At 51.3% G+C, this 18447-nt stretch overlaps 1 protein-coding gene across 2 annotated transcripts in view; it reads left to right on the top strand.

The window, feature by feature from the left end:
* fam171a1 (family with sequence similarity 171 member A1) overlaps positions 1 to 18447 on the top strand; it is a 49427-nt gene that overhangs the window by 10812 nt on the left and 20168 nt on the right. Inside the window, exons 2-3 of one of the 2 annotated variants that reach the window (XM_042306924.1) lie at positions 7242 to 7469; positions 10930 to 11022. In XM_042306924.1, coding sequence (XP_042162858.1) covers positions 7242 to 7469; positions 10930 to 11022 — 321 coding nt within the window. The remainder of the gene's footprint in view (positions 1 to 7241; positions 7470 to 10929; positions 11023 to 18447) is intronic. The other variant, XM_042306926.1, reaches the window with a different exon arrangement.

An 18447-nucleotide genomic window follows, 5' to 3' on the forward strand; every position in this document is an offset into this window, starting at 1 on the left:
CAGGGTTTGTGAGAGGGGGGTATGGACAGGGTTTGTGAGAGGGGGGTATGGACAGGGTTTGTGAGAGGGGGGTATGGACAGGGTTTGTGAGGGGGTGTGGACAGGGTTTGTGAGAGGGGGGGGGTGTGGACAGGGTTTGTGAGAGGGAGGGGGTGTGGACAGGGTTTGTGAGAGGGGGGGGGGGTGGACAGGGTTTGTGAGAGGGGGGTGTGAGACAGGGTTTGTGGGAGGGGGGTGTGGACAGGGTTTGTGAGAGGGGAGGGGGGTGTGGACAGGGTTTGTGAGAGGGGGAGGGGGTGTGGACAGGGTTTGTGGGAGGGGGTGTGGACAGGGTTTGTGAGAGGGGGTGTGTGGACAGGGTTTGTGAGAGGGGGGTATGGACAGGGTTTGTGAGAGGGGGTATGGACAGGGTTTGTGAGAGGGGGTATGGACAGGGTTTGTGAGAGGGGGTATGGACAGGGTTTGTGAGAGGGGGTGTGGACAGGGTTTGTGAGAGGGGGGTATGGACAGGGTTTGTGAGAGGGGGGTGTGGACAGGGTTTGTGAGAGGGGAGGGTGTGGACAGGGTTTGTGAGAGGGGAGGGGGTGTGGACAGGGTTTGTGAGAGGGGAGGGGGTGTGGACAGGGTTTGTGAGAGGGGAGGGGGTGTGGACAGGGTTTGTGTGAGGAGGAGGGGTGTGTGAGACAGGGTTTGTGAGAGGGGGGGGGTGTGAGACAGGGTTTGTGAGAGGGGAGGGGGTGTGGACAGGGTTTGTGAGAGGGGAGGGGGTGTGGACAGGGTTTGTGAGAGGGGGAGGGGTGTGGACAGGGTTTGTGAGAGGGAGGGGGATGTGGACAGGGTTTGTGAGAGGGGGAGGGGGTGTGGACAGGGTTTGTGAGAGGGAGGGGGTGTGGACAGGGTTTGTGAGAGGGGGGTGTGGACAGGGTTTGTGAGGGGGGGATGGACAGGGTTTGTGAGAGGGGGCATGGACAGGGTTTGTGAGAGGGGGGCATGGACAGGGTTTGTGAGAGGGGGTATGGACAGGGTTTGTGAGAGGGGGGGGGTATGGACAGGGTTTGTGAGAGGGGGGTATGGACAGGGTTTGTGAGAGGGGGTATGGACAGGGTTTGTGAGAGGGGGGTATGGACAGGGTTTGTGAGAGGGGGGTATGGACAGGGTTTGTGAGAGGGGGGTATGGACAGGGTTTGTGAGAGGGGGTATGGACAGGGTTTGTGAGGGGGAGGGGTGTGAGACAGGGTTTGTGAGAGGGGGTGTGAGACAGGGTTTGTGAGAGGGGGGTATGGACAGGGTTTGTGAGAGGGGGTGTGAGACAGGGTTTGAGAGGGAGAGGGGGTGTGAGACAGGGTTTGTGAGAGGGGGTATGGACAGGGTTTGTGAGAGGGGTGTGGACAGGGTTTGTGAGAGGGGGTGTGGACAGGGTTTGTGAGAGGGGGGTGTGGACAGGGTTTGTGAGAGGGGAGGGGGTGTGGACAGGGTTTGTGAGAGGGGAGGGGGTGGGACAGGGTTTGTGAGAGGGGTAGGGGGTGTGGACAGGGTTTGTGAGAGGGGGGGCATGGACAGGGTTTGTGTGAGGAGGGGGTGAGAGGGGAGGGGTGTGAGACAGGGTTTGTGAGAGGGGAGGGGGTGTGAGACAGGGTTTGTGAGAGGGAGGGGGTGTGGACAGGGTTTGTGAGAGGGGAGGGGGTGTGGACAGGGTTTGTGAGAGGGGGGTATGGACAGGGTTTGTGAGAGGGGGCATGGACAGGGTTTGTGAGAGGGGGTATGGACAGGGTTTGTGAGAGGGGGTATGGACAGGGTTTGTGAGAGGGGTGTAGACAGGGTTTGTGAGAGGGGAGGGGGTGTGAGACAGGGTTTGTGAGAGGGGGGAGGGGGTGTGAGACAGGGTTTGTGAGAGGGGGTATGGACAGGGTTTGTGAGAGGGGGTGTGAGACAGGGTTTGTGAGAGGGAGAGGGGGTGTGTGTGAGACAGGGTTTGTGAGAGGAGGGGGTGTGTGTGAGACAGGGTTTGTGAGAGGGGAGGGGTGTGAGACAGGGTTTGTGAGAGGGGGAGGGGGTGTGAGACAGGGTTTGTGAGAGGGGGAGGGGGTGTGAGACAGGGTTTGTGGGAGGGGGGGGGGTGTGAGACAGGGTTTGTGGGAGGGGGAGGGGTGAGACAGGGTTTGGGGAGGGTGTGAGACAGGGTTTGTGAGAGGGGGAGGGGGTGTGGACAGGGTTTGTGAGAGGGGAGGGGGTGAGACAGGGTTTGTGAGAGGGGGGTATGGACAGGGTTTGTGAGAGGGGGTGTGAGACAGGGTTTGTGAGAGGGGGGTATGGACAGTGTTTGTGAGAGGGAGAGGGGTGTGTGTGTGAGACAGGGTTTGTGAGAGGGGAGGGGGTGTGAGACAGGGTTTGGGGAGGGGGTGTGTGAGACAGGGTTTGTGAGAGGGGGGTATGGACAGGGTTTGTGAGAGGGGGTGTGTGAGACAGGGTTTGTGAGAGGGGGTGTGTGAGACAGGGTTTGTGAGAGGGGGTGTGTGAGACGGGGTTTGTGAGAGGGGGAGGGGGTGTGAGACAGGGTTTGGGGGAGGGGGTGTGTGAGACAGGGTTTGTGAGAGGGGGTATGGACAGGGTTTGTGAGAGGGGGGCATGGACAGGGTTTCTGAGAGGGGGTGTGTGAGACAGGGTTTGTGAGAGGGGGTGTGTGAGACAGGGTTTGTGAGAGGGGGTGTGTGAGACGGGGTTTGTGAGAGGGTGTGTGAGGGTGTGCTTGCGTGAGTGCATGTGCATGTATAGGGCGCATGAGTAAGTAGATAGTGTAATAGCAGAGAGATGAGGAAGGTGTGTGTCTTGAGTTGATGAAATGAATTGTTCCTCTTGCTGTCGGTGACTACTAGACTGAGCTGCTACTTATTTCAGTGATGAAGTATGGCTAAAGTATCCTTGTTATCCATTAGCACACATTACTGTTGTTTACATAACCTGCCAGACCAGACATTTGTTTAGTGTTGGTACCAAGTCACCGTTAAGCTGTTAGCCAAGCTCCTTTATGAAACAAGCTGAAATGGGTGTGTGTGTGTGTGTGTGTGTGTGTGTCTGTGTGTGTCTGTGTGCATACTCTGTTTTTAAAGGTCTAGCTCTCTTTTTCTGGTTGTCCTCTGTCTCACTCACTCACACCGTTTGACTCATGCACAGTGCCTTTCGCCACAGTGATAAAGGTTAGCGTTCTGGCCTGACCTGTTACCTTGCCAAGGTTAACTCACGCTCACTGAAACTAAAGTGTTCTAAATACTTGGATTTCTTTTGTGAAACTTGGGGTTTCGCCATCTGTCTCCCATTCCAGAATACCCCTGTCTGTGTATATGCGGTGCTTTCAGCTACCACTTTGTGTAGCGGTTAGCGATGATGCTAATGAAAACAGTCTTCTGGTAGATGGAAAGGCTCCCAAAAAACTTCTCAATGAAATGTTAACTACAAAGTATCCTAGCTTCCCTGGCAGAATGATATCAGGGCTATTTCATCAACCCAGTGTGTATTTGTTTTGTAAACTCTACCATCACATGTGGCTACAAAAAACCTTAGGTGCTCACTGGAATGAAAGGTTATCTACACCAAAAAAATCCTAATTTCCACCAAAAACTCCCAGACCTCCGATTTATTAGTTTTTTCTATTAAAAAAGTGCAATTTTGAGAGTGAACCTGAAAAAACGGAAAAACAAACGGAATTTGGGGGGAAAAAATAAACGTAATCAATCACCCTACTACCAACCTCATCCCCATATTGTTTTTATTTACTTTTCTGCTCTTTTACACACCAGTATCTCTACTTGCACATCATCATCTGCTCATCTATCACTCCAGTGTTAATTTGCTAAATTGTAATTACTTCACTACTCTGGTCTATTTATTGCCTCCTTACTCCATTTACACACATTGTATATAGACTTTTATATTGTTATTGACTGTACTTTTGTTTCTCCTATGTGTAACTCTGTTGTTTTTTGTTGTACTGCATTGCTTTATCTTGGCCAGGTTGCAGTTGTAAATAACTGACCTACCTAGTTAAATAAAGTTGAAATTATTATAATATATATATTTTTAAATTCAACAGATTTTATAGGGCCCTAACAAAGGTCTAGCCTAGATAAGCTTGGCCAGTGTGGGTGTTCCACTTGAGAGAATTGGTTGTTGCTCTGTCCAGTTTAGCTCTGGCACTGCATGAACTAGGTGTGTGTGTGTGTGTGTGTGTGGGTGGGTGTGTGGCCAGCTTTACAATGCTCTGCTATCCAACGGAGTTAATGGTTTAATGGAAGTATGTTATTCAGCAGTTTCCAGGAAAGTGTATGACAGTAATAAAGGAGATGTGTGCTCAGAGATTTCCTTCCTCAGGCATCAAGAAACAGCGAAAGGTCCCATTGTTTTGACAGAGCCTTGCTATTGGCTGGTAACCAGGAAATATGCTTTTGGCCACTCACTGTGATTGGCTGTTAACTGCCAATGTCAAATGTGACTGAGTCAGAAAGCTTATCCTGACTACTGTGTATATATACAGTTGAAGTCGGAAGTTTATATACACCTTAGCCAAATACATTTAAACTCAGTTTTTCACAATTCCTGACATTTAATCCTAGTAAGAATTCCCTGACTTAGGTCAGTTAGGATCACCACTTTATTTTAAGAATGTGCAATCTCAGAATAATAGTAGAGAGAATTATTTCTTTCAGCTTTTATTTCTTTCATCACATTCCCAGTGCGTCAGAAGTTTACATACACTCAATTAGTATTTGGTAGCATTGCCTTTAAATTGTTGAACTTGGGTCAAACGTTTTGGGTAGCCTTCCACAAGCTTCCCACAATAAGTTGGGTGAATTTTGGCCCATTCTTCCTGACAGAGCTGGTGTATCTGAGTCAGGTTTGTAGGCCTCCTTGCTCGCACACACTTTTTCAGTTCTGCCCACAAATGTTCTATAGGATTGAGGTCAGGGCTTTGTGATGGCCACTCCAATACCTTGACTTTGTTGTCCTTAAGCCATTTTGCCACAACTTTGGAAGTATGCTTGGGGTCATTGTCCATTTCGAAGACCCATTTGCGACCAAGCTTTAACTTCCTGACTGAGGTCTTAAGATGTTTCTTCAATATATCCACATAATTTTCCCTCCTCATGATGCCATCTATTTTGTGAAGTGCACCAGTCCCTCCTGCAGCAAAGCACCCCCACAACATGATGCTGCCACCCCCGTGCTTCACAGTTGGGATGGTGTTCCTCGGCTTGCAAGGCTCCTCATTTTTCCTCCAAACACAACGATGTTCATTATGGCCAAACAGTTCTATTTTTTGTTTCATCTGACCAGAGGACATTTCTCCAAAAAGTACGATCTTTGTCCCCATGTGCAGTTGCAAACCATAGTCTGGCTTTTTTATGGTAGTTTTGGAGCAGTGGCTTCTTCCTTGCTGAGCGACCTTTCAGGTTATGTCGACATAGAACTTGTTTTACTGTGGATATAGATACTTTTGTACCTGTTTCCTCCAGCATCTTCACAAGGTCCTTTGCTGTTGTTCTGGGATTGATTTGCACTTTTAGCACCAAAGTACGTTCATCTCTAGGAGACAGAACTTCCCTTCCTTCCTGAGCAGTATGATGGCTGCGTGGTCCCATGGTTTTTATACTTGCGTACTATTGTTTGTACAGATGAACTTGGTACCTTCAGGCGTTTGGAAATTGCTCCCAAGGATGAACCAGACTTGTGGAGGTCTACAATTATTTTTCTGAGGTCTTGGCTGATTTCTTTTGATTTTCCCATGATGTCAAGCAAAGAAGCACTGAGTTTGAAGGTAGGACTTGAAATACATCCACAGGTACACCTCGATTTGACTCAAATGATGTCAATTAGCCTATCAGAAGCTTCTAAAGCCATCAAATAATTTTCTAGAATTTTCCAAGCTGTATAAAGGCACAGTCAACTTAGTGTATGTAAACTTCTGACCCACTGGAATTGTGGAATAATCTGTCAGTAAACAATTGTTGGAAAAATGACTTGTCATGCACAAAGTAGATGTCCTAACCAATTTGCCAAAACTATAGTTTGTTAACAAGAAATTTGTGGAGTGGTTGAAAAAATGAGTGGCCATCACAAAGCCCTGACCTCAATCCCATAGAAAATTTGTGGGCAGAACTGAAAAAGCGTGTGTGAGCAAGGAGGCCTATAAACCTGACTCTGTTACACCAGCTCTGGAGGAATGGGCCAAAATTCATCCAACTTATTGTGGGATGCTTGTGGAAGGCTACCCAAAACATTTGACAAAGTAAAAAAATGTAAAGGCAATGCTACCAAATACTAAATGAGTGTATGTAAACTTCTGACCCACTGGGAATGTGATGAAATAAAAGCTGAAATGAATCATTCTCTCTACTAAGTGGTGATCCTAACTGACCTAAGACAGGGAATTTTTACCATGATTAACTGTCAGGAATTGTGAAACTGAGTTTAAATGTATCTGGCTAAGGTGTATGTAAACTTCCGACTGTATATGCCTAGGCTATATCATAGGCTCTGCTCTAGGATTCATTTTCTGTTGGACTGGACATTGATACGCTTCATTCGGCTAAGTTGGTTCATTTTCAGATGAAATGGGACTGGTTAGAGATTGAAGGCCAACTAATTACAGACAATTAGAGTGACGAGCCTGAGTCTGTGTGGTGCTTACCAGTGGTGGGGAAAGTACCCGATTGTCATACTTGAGTAAAAGTACAGATATTTTCATAGAAAAAGACTCAAGTAAATGTGAAAGTCACCCACTAAATACTACTTGAGTAAAAGTATTTGGTTTTAAATACACTTAAGTATCAAAAGTAAAATGATAAATTCCTTATATTAAGCGAACCAGATGGCACAATTCTCTTCTTTTTTACATTTATAGCCAGGGGCACAGTACAACACGCAGACATAATTTACAAATGAAGAATTTCTGTTTATTGAGTCTGCCAGATCAGAGGCAGTAGGGATGACGACAAAGGATGGTCTTAATACATGTGTGAATAGGACCATTTTCATGTCCTGCTGAGCATTCCAAATGTAATGAGTACTTTGGGGTGTCAGTCAAAATGTGTGGAGTAAAAAGTATGTTATTTTCTTTGGGAATGTAGTGAAGTAAAAGTTACCCCAAAAAAGTAGTACTTTCAAGTATTTTTTTAAAAACTTATCTTATTTTACATCACTGATGCTTACTTAGCCGAGTGTGTAACTCTCACACTCTCTCTGTGTAGAGGTGACTCTGAAGGTTCACCTGAGTGATGCCAGCACCCACCAGCCCCTGGGCGGAGCCACCATCGAGCTCTTCGCCAACCACACCCCTGTAACCACAGAGACCTCAGCTGCCGACGGCAATGCCTACCTGCGTTTTCCCTACCGCCTTGGAACCCTGCTGGTTGTCACAGCAACCAGACAGGGCTACGTGCCAAATTCCGCCCCCTGGAGACCCACCAGACTGCCCGGTAGGTCAAAGTAGTAAAATCTACTGTGTGTATGTTCACACACACACACACACACACACACACACACACACACACACACACACACACACACACACACACACACACACACACACAATCTGAAAGTGGTGTGTGAGGATAATGAGGGTGCCCCATTACAGCTTTATTATAATAAGTGACCACCCCCATTATCCTCACACAACACTTTCAGATTGTTCACACACACATGCTTATCAGCACTGGGCAATTTAGGAGTGACAGAGGAAAGGAGGAGTGATGGAGAGAGAGGAAAGGAGGAGTGACGGAGAGAGAGGAAAGGAGGAGTGACGGAGAGAGGGGAAAGGAGGAGTGACGGAGAGAGGGGAAAGGAGGAGTGACGGAGAGAGAGGAAAGGAGGAGTGACGGAGAGAGAGGAAAGGAGGAGTGACGGAGAGAGAGGAAAGGAGGAGTGACGGAGAGAGAGGAAAGGAGGAGTGACGGAGAGAGAGGAAAGGAGGAGTGACGGAGAGAGAGGAAAGGAGGAGTGACGGAGAGAGAGGAAAGGAGGAGTGACGGAGAGAGAGGAAAGGAGGAGTGACGGAGAGAGAGGAAAGGAGGAGTGACGGAGAGAGAGGAAAGGAGGAGTGACGGAGAGAGAGGAAAGGAGGAGGACGGGGAGAGGGGAAAGGAGGAGTGACGGGGAGAGGGGAAAGGAGGAGTGACGGGGAGAGGGGAAAGGAGGAGTGACGGAGAGAGGGGAAAGGAGGAGTGACGGAGAGAGGGAAAGGAGGAGTGACGGAGAGAGGGGAAAGGAGGAGTGACGGAGAGAGAGGAAAGGAGGAGTGACGGAGAGAGAGGAAAGGAGGAGTGATGGAGAGAGAGGAAAGGAGGAGTGAGAGGAAAGGAGGAGTGACGGAGAGAGAGGAAAGGAGGAGTGACTGAGAGAGGGGAAAGGAGGAGTGACGGAGAGAGGAGGAGTGACGGGGAGAGGAGGAGTGACGGAGAGTGGAGGAGTGACGGAGAGAGGGGAGTGGAGGAGTGACAGAGAGGGGAGTGGAGGAGTGACGGAGAGAGGGGAGAGGAGGAGTGACGGAGAGGAGGAGTGACGGAGAGAGAGGAGAGGAGGAGTGACAGGAAGACAGAGGAAAGAGGAGAACTTTTGTCTTTCTGATTTTTATTCAGTCTTTGTTTTGACAGGTAGTCAATGCTGAGACCAAGGTCTCTTTATTTAGACAGGGAGCCAAATCAACTTTTATTAGTCACATGCTCCCAATACAACAAGTGTAGAACTTACAGTGAAATGCATACTTACAAGCCCCTAACCAACAATGCAGTTAAAAAAATACAAATAAGAATAAGAAATAGAAGTAACAAGTAGTTAAAGAGCAGCAGTAAAATAACAATAGTGAGACCATATACAGGGGGTACCGGTACAGAGTCAATGTGCGGGGGCACCGGTTAGTTGAGGTAATTGAGGCAATATCTACATGTAGTTAGAGTTAATAAAGTGACTATGCTTAAATAATAACAGAGAGTAGCAGCGGTATAAAAGGGGGGGGGGTAATGCAAATAGTCTGGGTAGCCATTTGATTAGAGTCTTATGGCTTGGGGGTAGAAGCTGTTTAGAAGCCTCTTGGACCTAGACTTGCCGTGCAGTAGCAGAGAGAAGAGTCTATGACTAAGGTGGCTGGAGTCTTTGACAATGCTGAAACCAGCGTCTATTTAGACAGGGAGTCAATGCTGAAACCAGCGTCTCTTTATTTAGATTGGGAGTCAATGCTGAAACCAGTGTCTGTTTATTTAGATTGGCAGTCCATGCTGAGACCAGCGTCTCTTTAGACAGAGAGTTAATGCTGAAACCAGCGTCTCTTTATTTAGATTGGGAGTCAGTGCTGAAACCAGCGTCTCTTTATTTAGATTGGGAGTCCATGCTGAGACCAGCGTCTCTTTAGACAGGGAGTCAATGCTGAAACCAGCGTCTCTTTATTTAGATTGGGAGTCCATGCTGAGACCAGCATATCTTTATATAGATAGGGAGTCAATGCTGAGACCAGCGTCTCTTTATTTAGACTGGGAGTCAATGCTGAGACCAGCGTCTCTTTATTTAGACAGGGAGTCGATGCTGAGACAGGGAGTCAATGCTGGGATCAGCATCTCTTTATTTTGACAGGGAGTCAATGCTGAGACCAGCGTCTCTTTATTTAGACTGAGTCAATGCTGAGACCCGCGTCTCTTTATTTTGACAGTGAGTCAATGCTGAGACAGTGAGTCAATGCTGAGACAGTGAGTCAATGCTGAGACAGTGAGTCAATGCTGAGACCAAGGTCTCTTTATTTAGACTGGGAGTCAATGCCGAGACCAAGGTCTCTTTATTTAGACTGGGAGTCAATGCCGAGACCAAGGTCTCTTTATTTAGACTGGGAGTCAATGCCGAGACCAAGGTCTCTTTATTTAGACTGGGAGTCAATGCCGAGACCAAGGTCTCTTTATTTAGACGGAGTCAATGCCGAGACCAGCGTCTCTTTATTTAGACGGAGTCAATGCCGAGACCAGCGTCTCTTTATTTAGACAGGGAGTCAATGCTGAGACCAAGGTCTCTTTATTTAGACAGGGAGTCAATGCTGAGACCAGCATCTCTTTATATAGACAGGGAGTCAAGGTCTCTCTTCCAGGTGAGCCCTGTATAGCACCACAATACACATCAAAATACAATAAACACATTTAACTACACATTCATATACACAATAAAATACACAAAAAGCAAAACACGTTAAAAAAAAGACACATTCTTCTGTAAAAAGGTCCCTTTACAACCGTCTGACATGACCTAGAGGCACCAATTCCTCCCATTTTAAAGTGTATTGTAGATCATTCCACACGTACGGTGCAAGGAAATGAAAGGCTGATTTACCAAAGGAGTCTCCAGAGTTAACCAACCCTGTGAACAGGTTTAAGAACTTGTCATTTTAAGTCTTAATAGTGATGTTAGCTAAGGTAAGTCGGGAGTTTGTGGAGCAGGGCTTTGTAAACGAAAAGACTGTAGTGATTCTACAGAGAACCTTTTGATGAAGAATACAGTGTTGAGTAATTAAACTGTCTCCTGTGATAAAACGAAGGGCGCTATGAAAAACACCATCCAAGGCTTTAATAGTCGAGGCAGATCACAGAGAATGGAAAAGGGAAAGCTAGAGATTTAAACTAATCAAGTAAGATCTTTAAAAAAAAAAATTCTACAAACCACAATGCTAGAAAATAAAGAAACCACTAGGTTTAGAATGGAGTTGGAGGAAAATGGAATGGAGGAAAACCAAAATTCAATAGTTGACCTTTTATTAGTGAGAATAAAAATGAGCCACAGGGTGGGTTATTGTGATGAATAAATGAGTGACTGTGGTGGGTCCCATGTGGCTCAGTTGGTAGAGCATGGTGCTTGCAACGCCAAGCGTCTGCTGAAATGTCAAAATGACTGAAATGTGTGTGTTAGTGTTTTCCTCTCTCAGTCTGGAGCTGCTACCAGAGAGAGCTGCCACTCTGATGGTGTATGAAGACCTGATACACATTAACTCTGGATCCCAAGGTGAGAGAGAGAGTGTGTACTTAGACACTGTCCCTGGCCCAGTGACCTCACACACATTAATAATGAAATATGTCCACCCCTTTAAAACATCTCTCTAATGAAAGACACACACACACACACACACACACACACAGGCAGCATGTGTCCTCTGTTCCTCTGTCAATCAGTAAGGAGCAATTACATTAGATAAGATTAAATTAGATGTGATCTTATAACATGTATTTTTGTCTGCCGTGTGTCTGATCAGTGTGCTTGTTTTGCTATGTGTGTGTCTGTGTTTGTCTTCAATAAATACCATCTGCTCTTCTCCTGCTCTGCCATCCTCTCTGAGTGAGGTTCTGCTGCTACTCCTTTAAATCTTGCTGACTGAGCTGTGTGTGTCCGTCCTCCAGGAGGGCAGGATAATCATGCTATGGTCTGGTGCATACAGTGGCCCTCATCCACACACAGTGTGTTATATCATGATATTTTGAACCTGGAAGCCCAGGGGTGCGAGAAACCTTGTCATGTGGAAGGAGGAGAGAGAATGAAAAGAGAAAGGGGATTAGAGGGAGTGGGGAGAAGGGGGACGAGAGGGAGAAGGGGGACGAGAGGGAGAGGGGAGAAGGGGGAAGAGGGGGAGAAGGGGGACGAGAGGGAGTGGGGAAGAGGGGGAGAAGGGGGACGAGAGGGAGTGGGGAGAAGGGGGACGAGAGGGAGTGGGGAGAAGGGGGACGAGAGGGAGTGGGGAGAAGGGGGACGAGAGGGAGTGGGGAAGAGGGGGAGAAGGGGGACGAGAGGGAGAGGGGAGAAGGGGGAAGAGGGGGAAAGGGGGACGAGAGGGAGAAGGGGGACGAGAGGGAGTGGGGAAGAGGGGGAGAAGGGGGACGAGAGGGAGTGGGGAGAAGGGGGACGAGAGGGAGGGGGAGTGGGGAGAAGGGGGACGAGGGGGAGTGGGGGAAGGGGGAAGAGAGGGAGTGGGGAGAAGGGGGAAGAGAGGGAGTGGGGAGAAGGGGGGAAGAGAGGGAGAGGGGGAAGAGGGGGTGGGGAGAAGGGGAAGAGAGGGAGTGGGGAGAAGGGGGAAGAGAGGGAGAGGGGGAAGAGAGGGGGTGGGGAGAAGGGGGAAGAGAGGGGAGTGGGGAGAAGGGGGAAGAGAGGGAGTGGGGGGAAGAGTGGGAAAGGGGGAAGAGAGGGAGTGGGGGAAGAGAGGGAGTGGGGAGAAGGGGGAGTGGGGGGAAGGGGGAAGAGAGGGAGTGGGGAAGGGGGAAGAGAGGGAGTGGGGAGAAGAGAGGGAGTGGGGAGAAGGGGGAAGAGAGGGAGTGGGGAGAAGGGGGAAGAGAGGGAGTGGGGGAAGGGGGAAGGGGGAAGAGAGGGGGAAGAGAGGGAGTGGGGGGAAGGGGGAAGAGAGGGAGAAGGGGAAGAGAGGGAGTGGGGAGAAGGGGGAAGAGAGGGAGAAGGGGGAAGAGAGGGAGTGGGGGAAGAGAGGGAGTGGGGGAAGGGGGAAGAGAGGGAGTGGGGGAAGAGAGGGAGTAGGGGGAAGAGAGGGAGTGGGGAGAAGGGGGAAGGGGGAAGAGAGGGAGTGGGGGAAGAGAGGGAGTGGGGGAAGGGGGACGAGGGGGAGTGGGGGAAGGGGGAAGAGAGGGAGTGGGGAGAAGAGAGGGAGTGGGGAAGAGAGGGAGTGGGGGGAAGAGAGGGAGAAGGGGGAAGAGAGGGAGAAGGGGGAAGAGAGGGAGTGGGGGAAGAGGGAGTGGGGGAAGAGAGGGAGAAGGGGGAAGAGAGGGAGAAGGGGAGGGGGGGAAGAGGGAGTGGGGAGAAGGGGGAAGAGAGGGAGTGGGGAGAAGGGGGAAGAGAGAGAGAGGGGAGAAGAGAGGGAGTGGGGGAAGAGAGGGAGTGGGGAGAAGGGGGAAGAGGAAGAGAGGGGGAAGAGGAAGAGAGGGAGAAGGGGAAGAGAGGAGAAGGGGGAAGAGAGGGAGTGGGGAAGAGAGGGAGTGGGGGAGAAGGGGGAAGAGAGGGAGTGGGGAAGGGGGAAGAGAGGGAGTGGGGAGGAAGAGGGAGTGGGGAAGGGGAAGAGGGAGTGGGGGGAAGAGAGGGAGTGGGGAGAAGAGGGAGTGGGGAAGAGAGGGAGGGGGAGAAGAGGGAGTGGGGGAGAAGAGAGGGAGTGGGGAGAAGAGGGAGAGGGGGAAGAGAGGGAGTGGGGAGAAGGGGGAAGAGAGGGAGTGGGGGAGAAGGGGAAGAGAGGGAGTGGGGAGAAGGGGGAAGAGAGGGAGTGGGGAGGAAGGGGAAGAGGGAGTGGGGGAAGGGGGAAGAGAGGGAGAAGGGGGAAGAGAGGGAGTGGGGGAAGAGAGGGAGTGGGGGAGAGAGGGAGTGGGGGAAGAGAGGGAGGGAGTGGGGAGAAGAGAGGGAGGGAGTGGGGAGAAGAGAGGGAGAAGGGGGAAGAGGGAGTGGGGGGAAGAGAGGGAGTGGGGGAAGAGAGGGAGTGGGGGAAGAGAGGGAGTGGGGGGAAGAGAGGGAGTGGGGAGAAGAGAGGGAGAGGGAGTGGGGAGAAGAGAGGGAGTGGGGAGAAGAGAGGGAGAAGGGGGAAGAGAGGGAGAAGGGGGAAGAGAGGGAGTGGGGAGAAGGGGGAAGAGAGGGAGTGGGGAGAGAGGGAGTGGGGAGAAGGGGAAGAGAGGGAGTGGGGAGAAGAGAAGGAGGGAGAGAGGGAGTGGGGGGAAAGAGAAGGAGGGAGAGAGGGAGTGGGGGGGAAGAGAGGGAGTGGGGGGAGAAAGGGGGAGAAGGGGGAAGAGGGGGAAAGAAGAGGGAGTGGGGGAAGAGAGGGAGTGGGTGGAAGAGGGAGTGGGGAGAAGGGGGAAGAGAGGGAGTGGGGAAGAGAGGGAGTGGGGAGAAAGGGGAAGAGAGGGAGTGGGGAGAAGGGGGAAGAGAGGGAGTGGGGAAGAGAGGGAGTGGTGGGGAAGAGAGGGAGTGGGGGAAGAGAGGGAGTGGGGGGAAGAGAGGGAGGGGGAGAGGGGAAGAGAGGGAGAAGGGGAAGAGAGGGAGTGGGGAGAAGGGGGAAGAGAGGGAGTGGGGAGAAGGGGGAGGAGAGGGAGTGGGGGAGAAGGGGAAGAGAGGGAGTGGGGAGAAGAGAAGGAGGGAGAGAGGGAGTGGGGAGAAGGGGAAGAGAGGGAGTGGGGAGAAGAGAAGGAGGGAGAGAGGGAGTGGGGAGAAGAGAAGGAGGGAGAGAGGGAGTGGGGAGAAGAGAAGGAGGGAGAGAGGGAGTGGGGGAAGAGAAGGAGGGAGAGAGGGAGTGGGGGGAAGAGAGGGAGTGGGGGAGAAGGGGGAAGAGGGGGAGTGGGGAAGAGGAGGAGTGGGGAGAAGGGGGAAGAGAGGGGGTGGGGAGAAGGGGAAGAGAGGGGATGAGGGAAAAGGGGGGGGGAATAGAGGGGGAATAGAGGGAGGGGGAATAGAGGGAGGGGGAGAAGAGAGGAGTGGGGAGAAGAGAGGGAGTGGGGAGAAGAGAGGGAGTGGGGAGAAGAGAGGGATAAGGGGAGGAGTGGGGAGAAGGGGGAAGAGAGGGGTGGGGAGAAGGGGGAAGAGAGGGATGAGGGAAAAGGGGAGGGGGAATAGAGGGGAATAGAGGGGAGGGGGAATAGAGGGAGTGGGGAGAAGAGAGGGAGTGGGGAGAAGAGAGGGAGTGGGGAGAAGAGAGGATAAGGGAGGGAGTGGGGAGAAGGGGGAAGAGGGGGAGAAGGGGGAAGAGGGGGAGTGGGGAAGAGAGGGAGTGGGGGGAGAAGGGGGAAGAGAGGGAGTGGGGGAGAAGAGAAGGAGGGAGAGAGGGAGTGGGGAGAAGGGGGAAGAGAGGGATGAGGGAAAGGGGGAGGGAGAAGAGAGGGAGTGGGGAGAAGGGGAAGAGAGGGATGAGGGAAAGGGGAGAGGCTGGGAAAAGGGGAGGGAGAAGAGAGGGAGTGGGGAGAAGAGAGGGAGTGGGGAGAAGAGAGGGAGTGGGGAGAAGAGGGGGAGAAGAGAGGGAGAGGGGAGAAGAGAGGGAGAAGGGGAGAAGGGGGAAGAGAGGGAGGGGGAGAAGGGGGAAGAGAGGGAGGGGGAAGAGAGGAGTGGGGAGAAGGGGGAAGAGAGGGAGTGGGGAGAAGAGAAGGAGGGAGAGAGGGAGTGGGGAGAAGGGGGAAGAGAGGGAGGGGGAGAAGGGGGAAGAGAGGGGATGAGGGAAAAGGGGAGGGGAATAGAGGGGGAATAGAGGGGGAGGGGGAATAGAGGGAGTGGGGAGAAGAGAGGGAGTGGGGAAAGAGGGGAGTGGGGAGAAGAGAGGGAGAAGGGGGAAGAGGGGGAGAAGGGGGAAGAGGGGGAGTGGGGAAGAGAGGAGTGGGGGAGAAGGGGGAGAGGGGGAGTGGGGAAGAGAGGGAGTGGGGAGAAGGGGGAAGAGAGGGAGTGGGGAGAAGAGAAGGAGGGAGAGAGGGAGTGGGGAGAAGGGGAAGAGAGGGATGAGGGAAAGGGGGAGGGAGAAGAGAGGGAGTGGGGAGAAGAGAGGGAGGGGGAGAAGGGGGAAGAGAGGGATGAGGGAAAGGGGAGAGGCTGGGAAAAGGGGAGGGAGAAGAGAGGGAGTGGGGAGAAGAGAGGGAGTGGGGAGAAGAGAGGGAGTGGGGAGAAGAGGGGGAGAAGAGAGGGAGAGGGGAGAAGAGAGGGAGAAGGGGAGAAGGGGGAAGAGAGGGAGGGGGAGAAGGGGGAAGAGAGGGAGTGGGGAGAAGAGAAGGAGGGAGAGAGAGAGGGGGAGTGGGGAAGAGAGGGGGAGGGGGAGAAGGGGGAAGAGAGGGGTGGGGAGAAGGGGGAAGAGAGGGGTGGGGAGAAGGGGGAAGAGAGGGGATGAGGGAAAGGGGGAGAGGCTGGGAAAAGGGGGAGGGGGAGGGGGAAGAGAGGGGATGAGGGAAAGGGAGAAGAGGGATGAGGGGATGAGGGAAAGGGGGAGGGGATGGGGAGAACGGGGGAAGTGAGGGGATGGGGAGAACGGGGGAAGTGAGGGGATGGGGAGAACGGGGAAGTGAGGGGATGAGGGAAAAGGGGAGGGGGAATAGAGGGGGAATAGAGGGGGAGGGGGAATAGAGGGAGTGGGGAGAAGAGAGGGAGTGGGGAGAAGAGAGGGAGTGGGGAGAAGAGAGGGAGAGGGAGAAGGGGGAAGAGGGGGAGAAGGGGGAAGAGGGGGAGAAGGGGAAGAGGGGGAGTGGGGAAGAGAGGGAGTGGGGAGAAGGGGAGAGGGGAGTGGGGAAGAGAGGGAGTGGGGGAGAAGGGGGAAGAGAGGGAGTGGGGGAGAAGAGAAGGAGGGAGAGAGGGAGTGGGGAGAAGGGGGAGAGAGGGAGTGGGGGAGAAAGGGAGTGGGGAGAAGGGGGAAGAGAGGGGGAGTGGGGAAGAGAGGGGGAGTGGGGAGAAGGGGGAAGAGAGGGGTGGGGAGAAGGGGGAAGAGAGGGGATGAGGGAAAGGGGAGAGGCTGGGAAAAGGGGAGGGGAGGGGGAAGAGAGGGATGAGGGAAAGGAGAAGAGGGGATGAGGGAAAGGGGGAGGGGATGGGGAGAACGGGGAAGTGAGGGATGGGGAGAACGGGGGAAGTGAGGGGGAAGGGTGCAATGTCCATTATAGATGGAAGAAAAGAGAGGGAACTCTTTGGAGGGGAAGAGGATGAGGAGGGGCTTTTTGGATTGGCACAATAAGAGACCTCCTTCAAAACTGGACATTCAGATCAATGCCAGACCTCCTTCAAAACTGGACATTCAGATCAATGCCAGACCTCCTTCAAAACTGGACATTCAGATCAATAACAGACCTCCTTCAAAACTGGACATTCAGATCAATACCAGACCTCCTTCAAAACTGGACATTCAGTTCAATACCAGACCTCCTTCAAAACTGGACATTCAGTTCAATAACAGACCTCCTTCAAAACTGGACATTCAGATCAATGCCAGACCTCCTTCAAAACTGGACATTCAGATCAATGCCAGACCTCCTTCAAAACTGGACATTCAGATCAATAACAGACCTCCTTCAAAACTGGACATTCAGATCAATACCAGACCTCCTTCAAAACTGGACATTCAGTTCAATACCAGACCTCCTTCAAAACTGGACATTCAGTTCAATAACAGACCTCCTTCAAAACTGGACATTCAGTTCAATACCAGACCTCCTTCAAAACTGGACATTCAGTTCAATAACAGACCTCCTTCAAAACTGGACATTCAGATCAATAACAGACCTCCTTCAAAACTGGACATTCAGATCAATACCAGATCAGGTGTACTGAAGGCAGAGTATACACAGAGCTAGAGAAAACACACAGGCACGGCTGCAGCGGTGTCTCATTGCCCAGGAATGTACACTCACCACAGTGGAAACACTATGACATCATCGCGAAGCCCCACTATACAAACTTCTCTTTAACACACACAGTCTTGTTTAACTAACCTTGTGGGGACACAATTGATTCCCATTCTAAATCCTAATTTCCTTAACCCCTAACCATACCCCAACACCATCTCCTAACCCACAACCCCTTACCCCAATACTAACACTAATTCTAACCTTAATCTAAACCCCCTAGAAATAGTATTTTTCGTTGGTCTAATTTTTGTTTTTGTTTACTATTCTTGTAGTTAAACATGTCTGGAGCGCGTGCACACACACACACACACACACACACACACACACACACACACACACACACACACAGTCTTGTTTAACTATCCTTGTGGGGACACACAATTGATTCCCATTCAAAATCATATTCTACCTAACCTTACCACAAAACCTAAACTTAACCCACAACCACTTACCCCAATTTTAACACGGACACTAATTCTAACCTTACCCTAAACCCCCTAGAAATGTATTTTTTCATTGGTCGATTAAACATGTCCACACACAGCTATGTCTTACTAAACTTGTGAAGACTTTTTGGGGACCAACAACTGAGTCCCATTCAAAATCCTATTTTCTCTAACCCCTAAACCTAATCCCTAAACCTAAAATAGCCTTTTTACAAGTGAGGACCGACAAAATGTTGTTTTACTATTCTCTTGAGGACTTCTGGTACTCACAAGCAATGTTCCCTCAAAGCTGCGCGCAGTAGCCCTGAGACCACGCAGCTCCCGCGGGACTGCCTCACAGAAGAAATATCATTCCACGGAGAGAACGAGATTGAACTTCACTCAACCTTCTAGAGCAGTGGTCCCCACCGGTCAATCACAATGGATCTCCAAGGCATCCCTAGTCAATCTATACATTTCTGTAAAAAAAACAGCGATAAAGCCCTGCGTTTCTATAATTTTTTTTGGCTTTGGTTATTGGTGGTAGCTGCACCTGATTCAGCTGCCCTGCGCGCCAGGCAGGCCAACTGTTGCCATTTTGAAACATTTCATCTGTCTGAAGGTACAAACTCTTCTTTCCCGGCGGGCCCGGAGAGCAAATCAAG

The sequence above is a fragment of the Oncorhynchus tshawytscha genome, linkage group LG03 (assembly GCF_018296145.1).
Source record: "Oncorhynchus tshawytscha isolate Ot180627B linkage group LG03, Otsh_v2.0, whole genome shotgun sequence".
Lineage (NCBI taxonomy): Eukaryota > Metazoa > Chordata > Actinopteri > Salmoniformes > Salmonidae > Oncorhynchus > Oncorhynchus tshawytscha.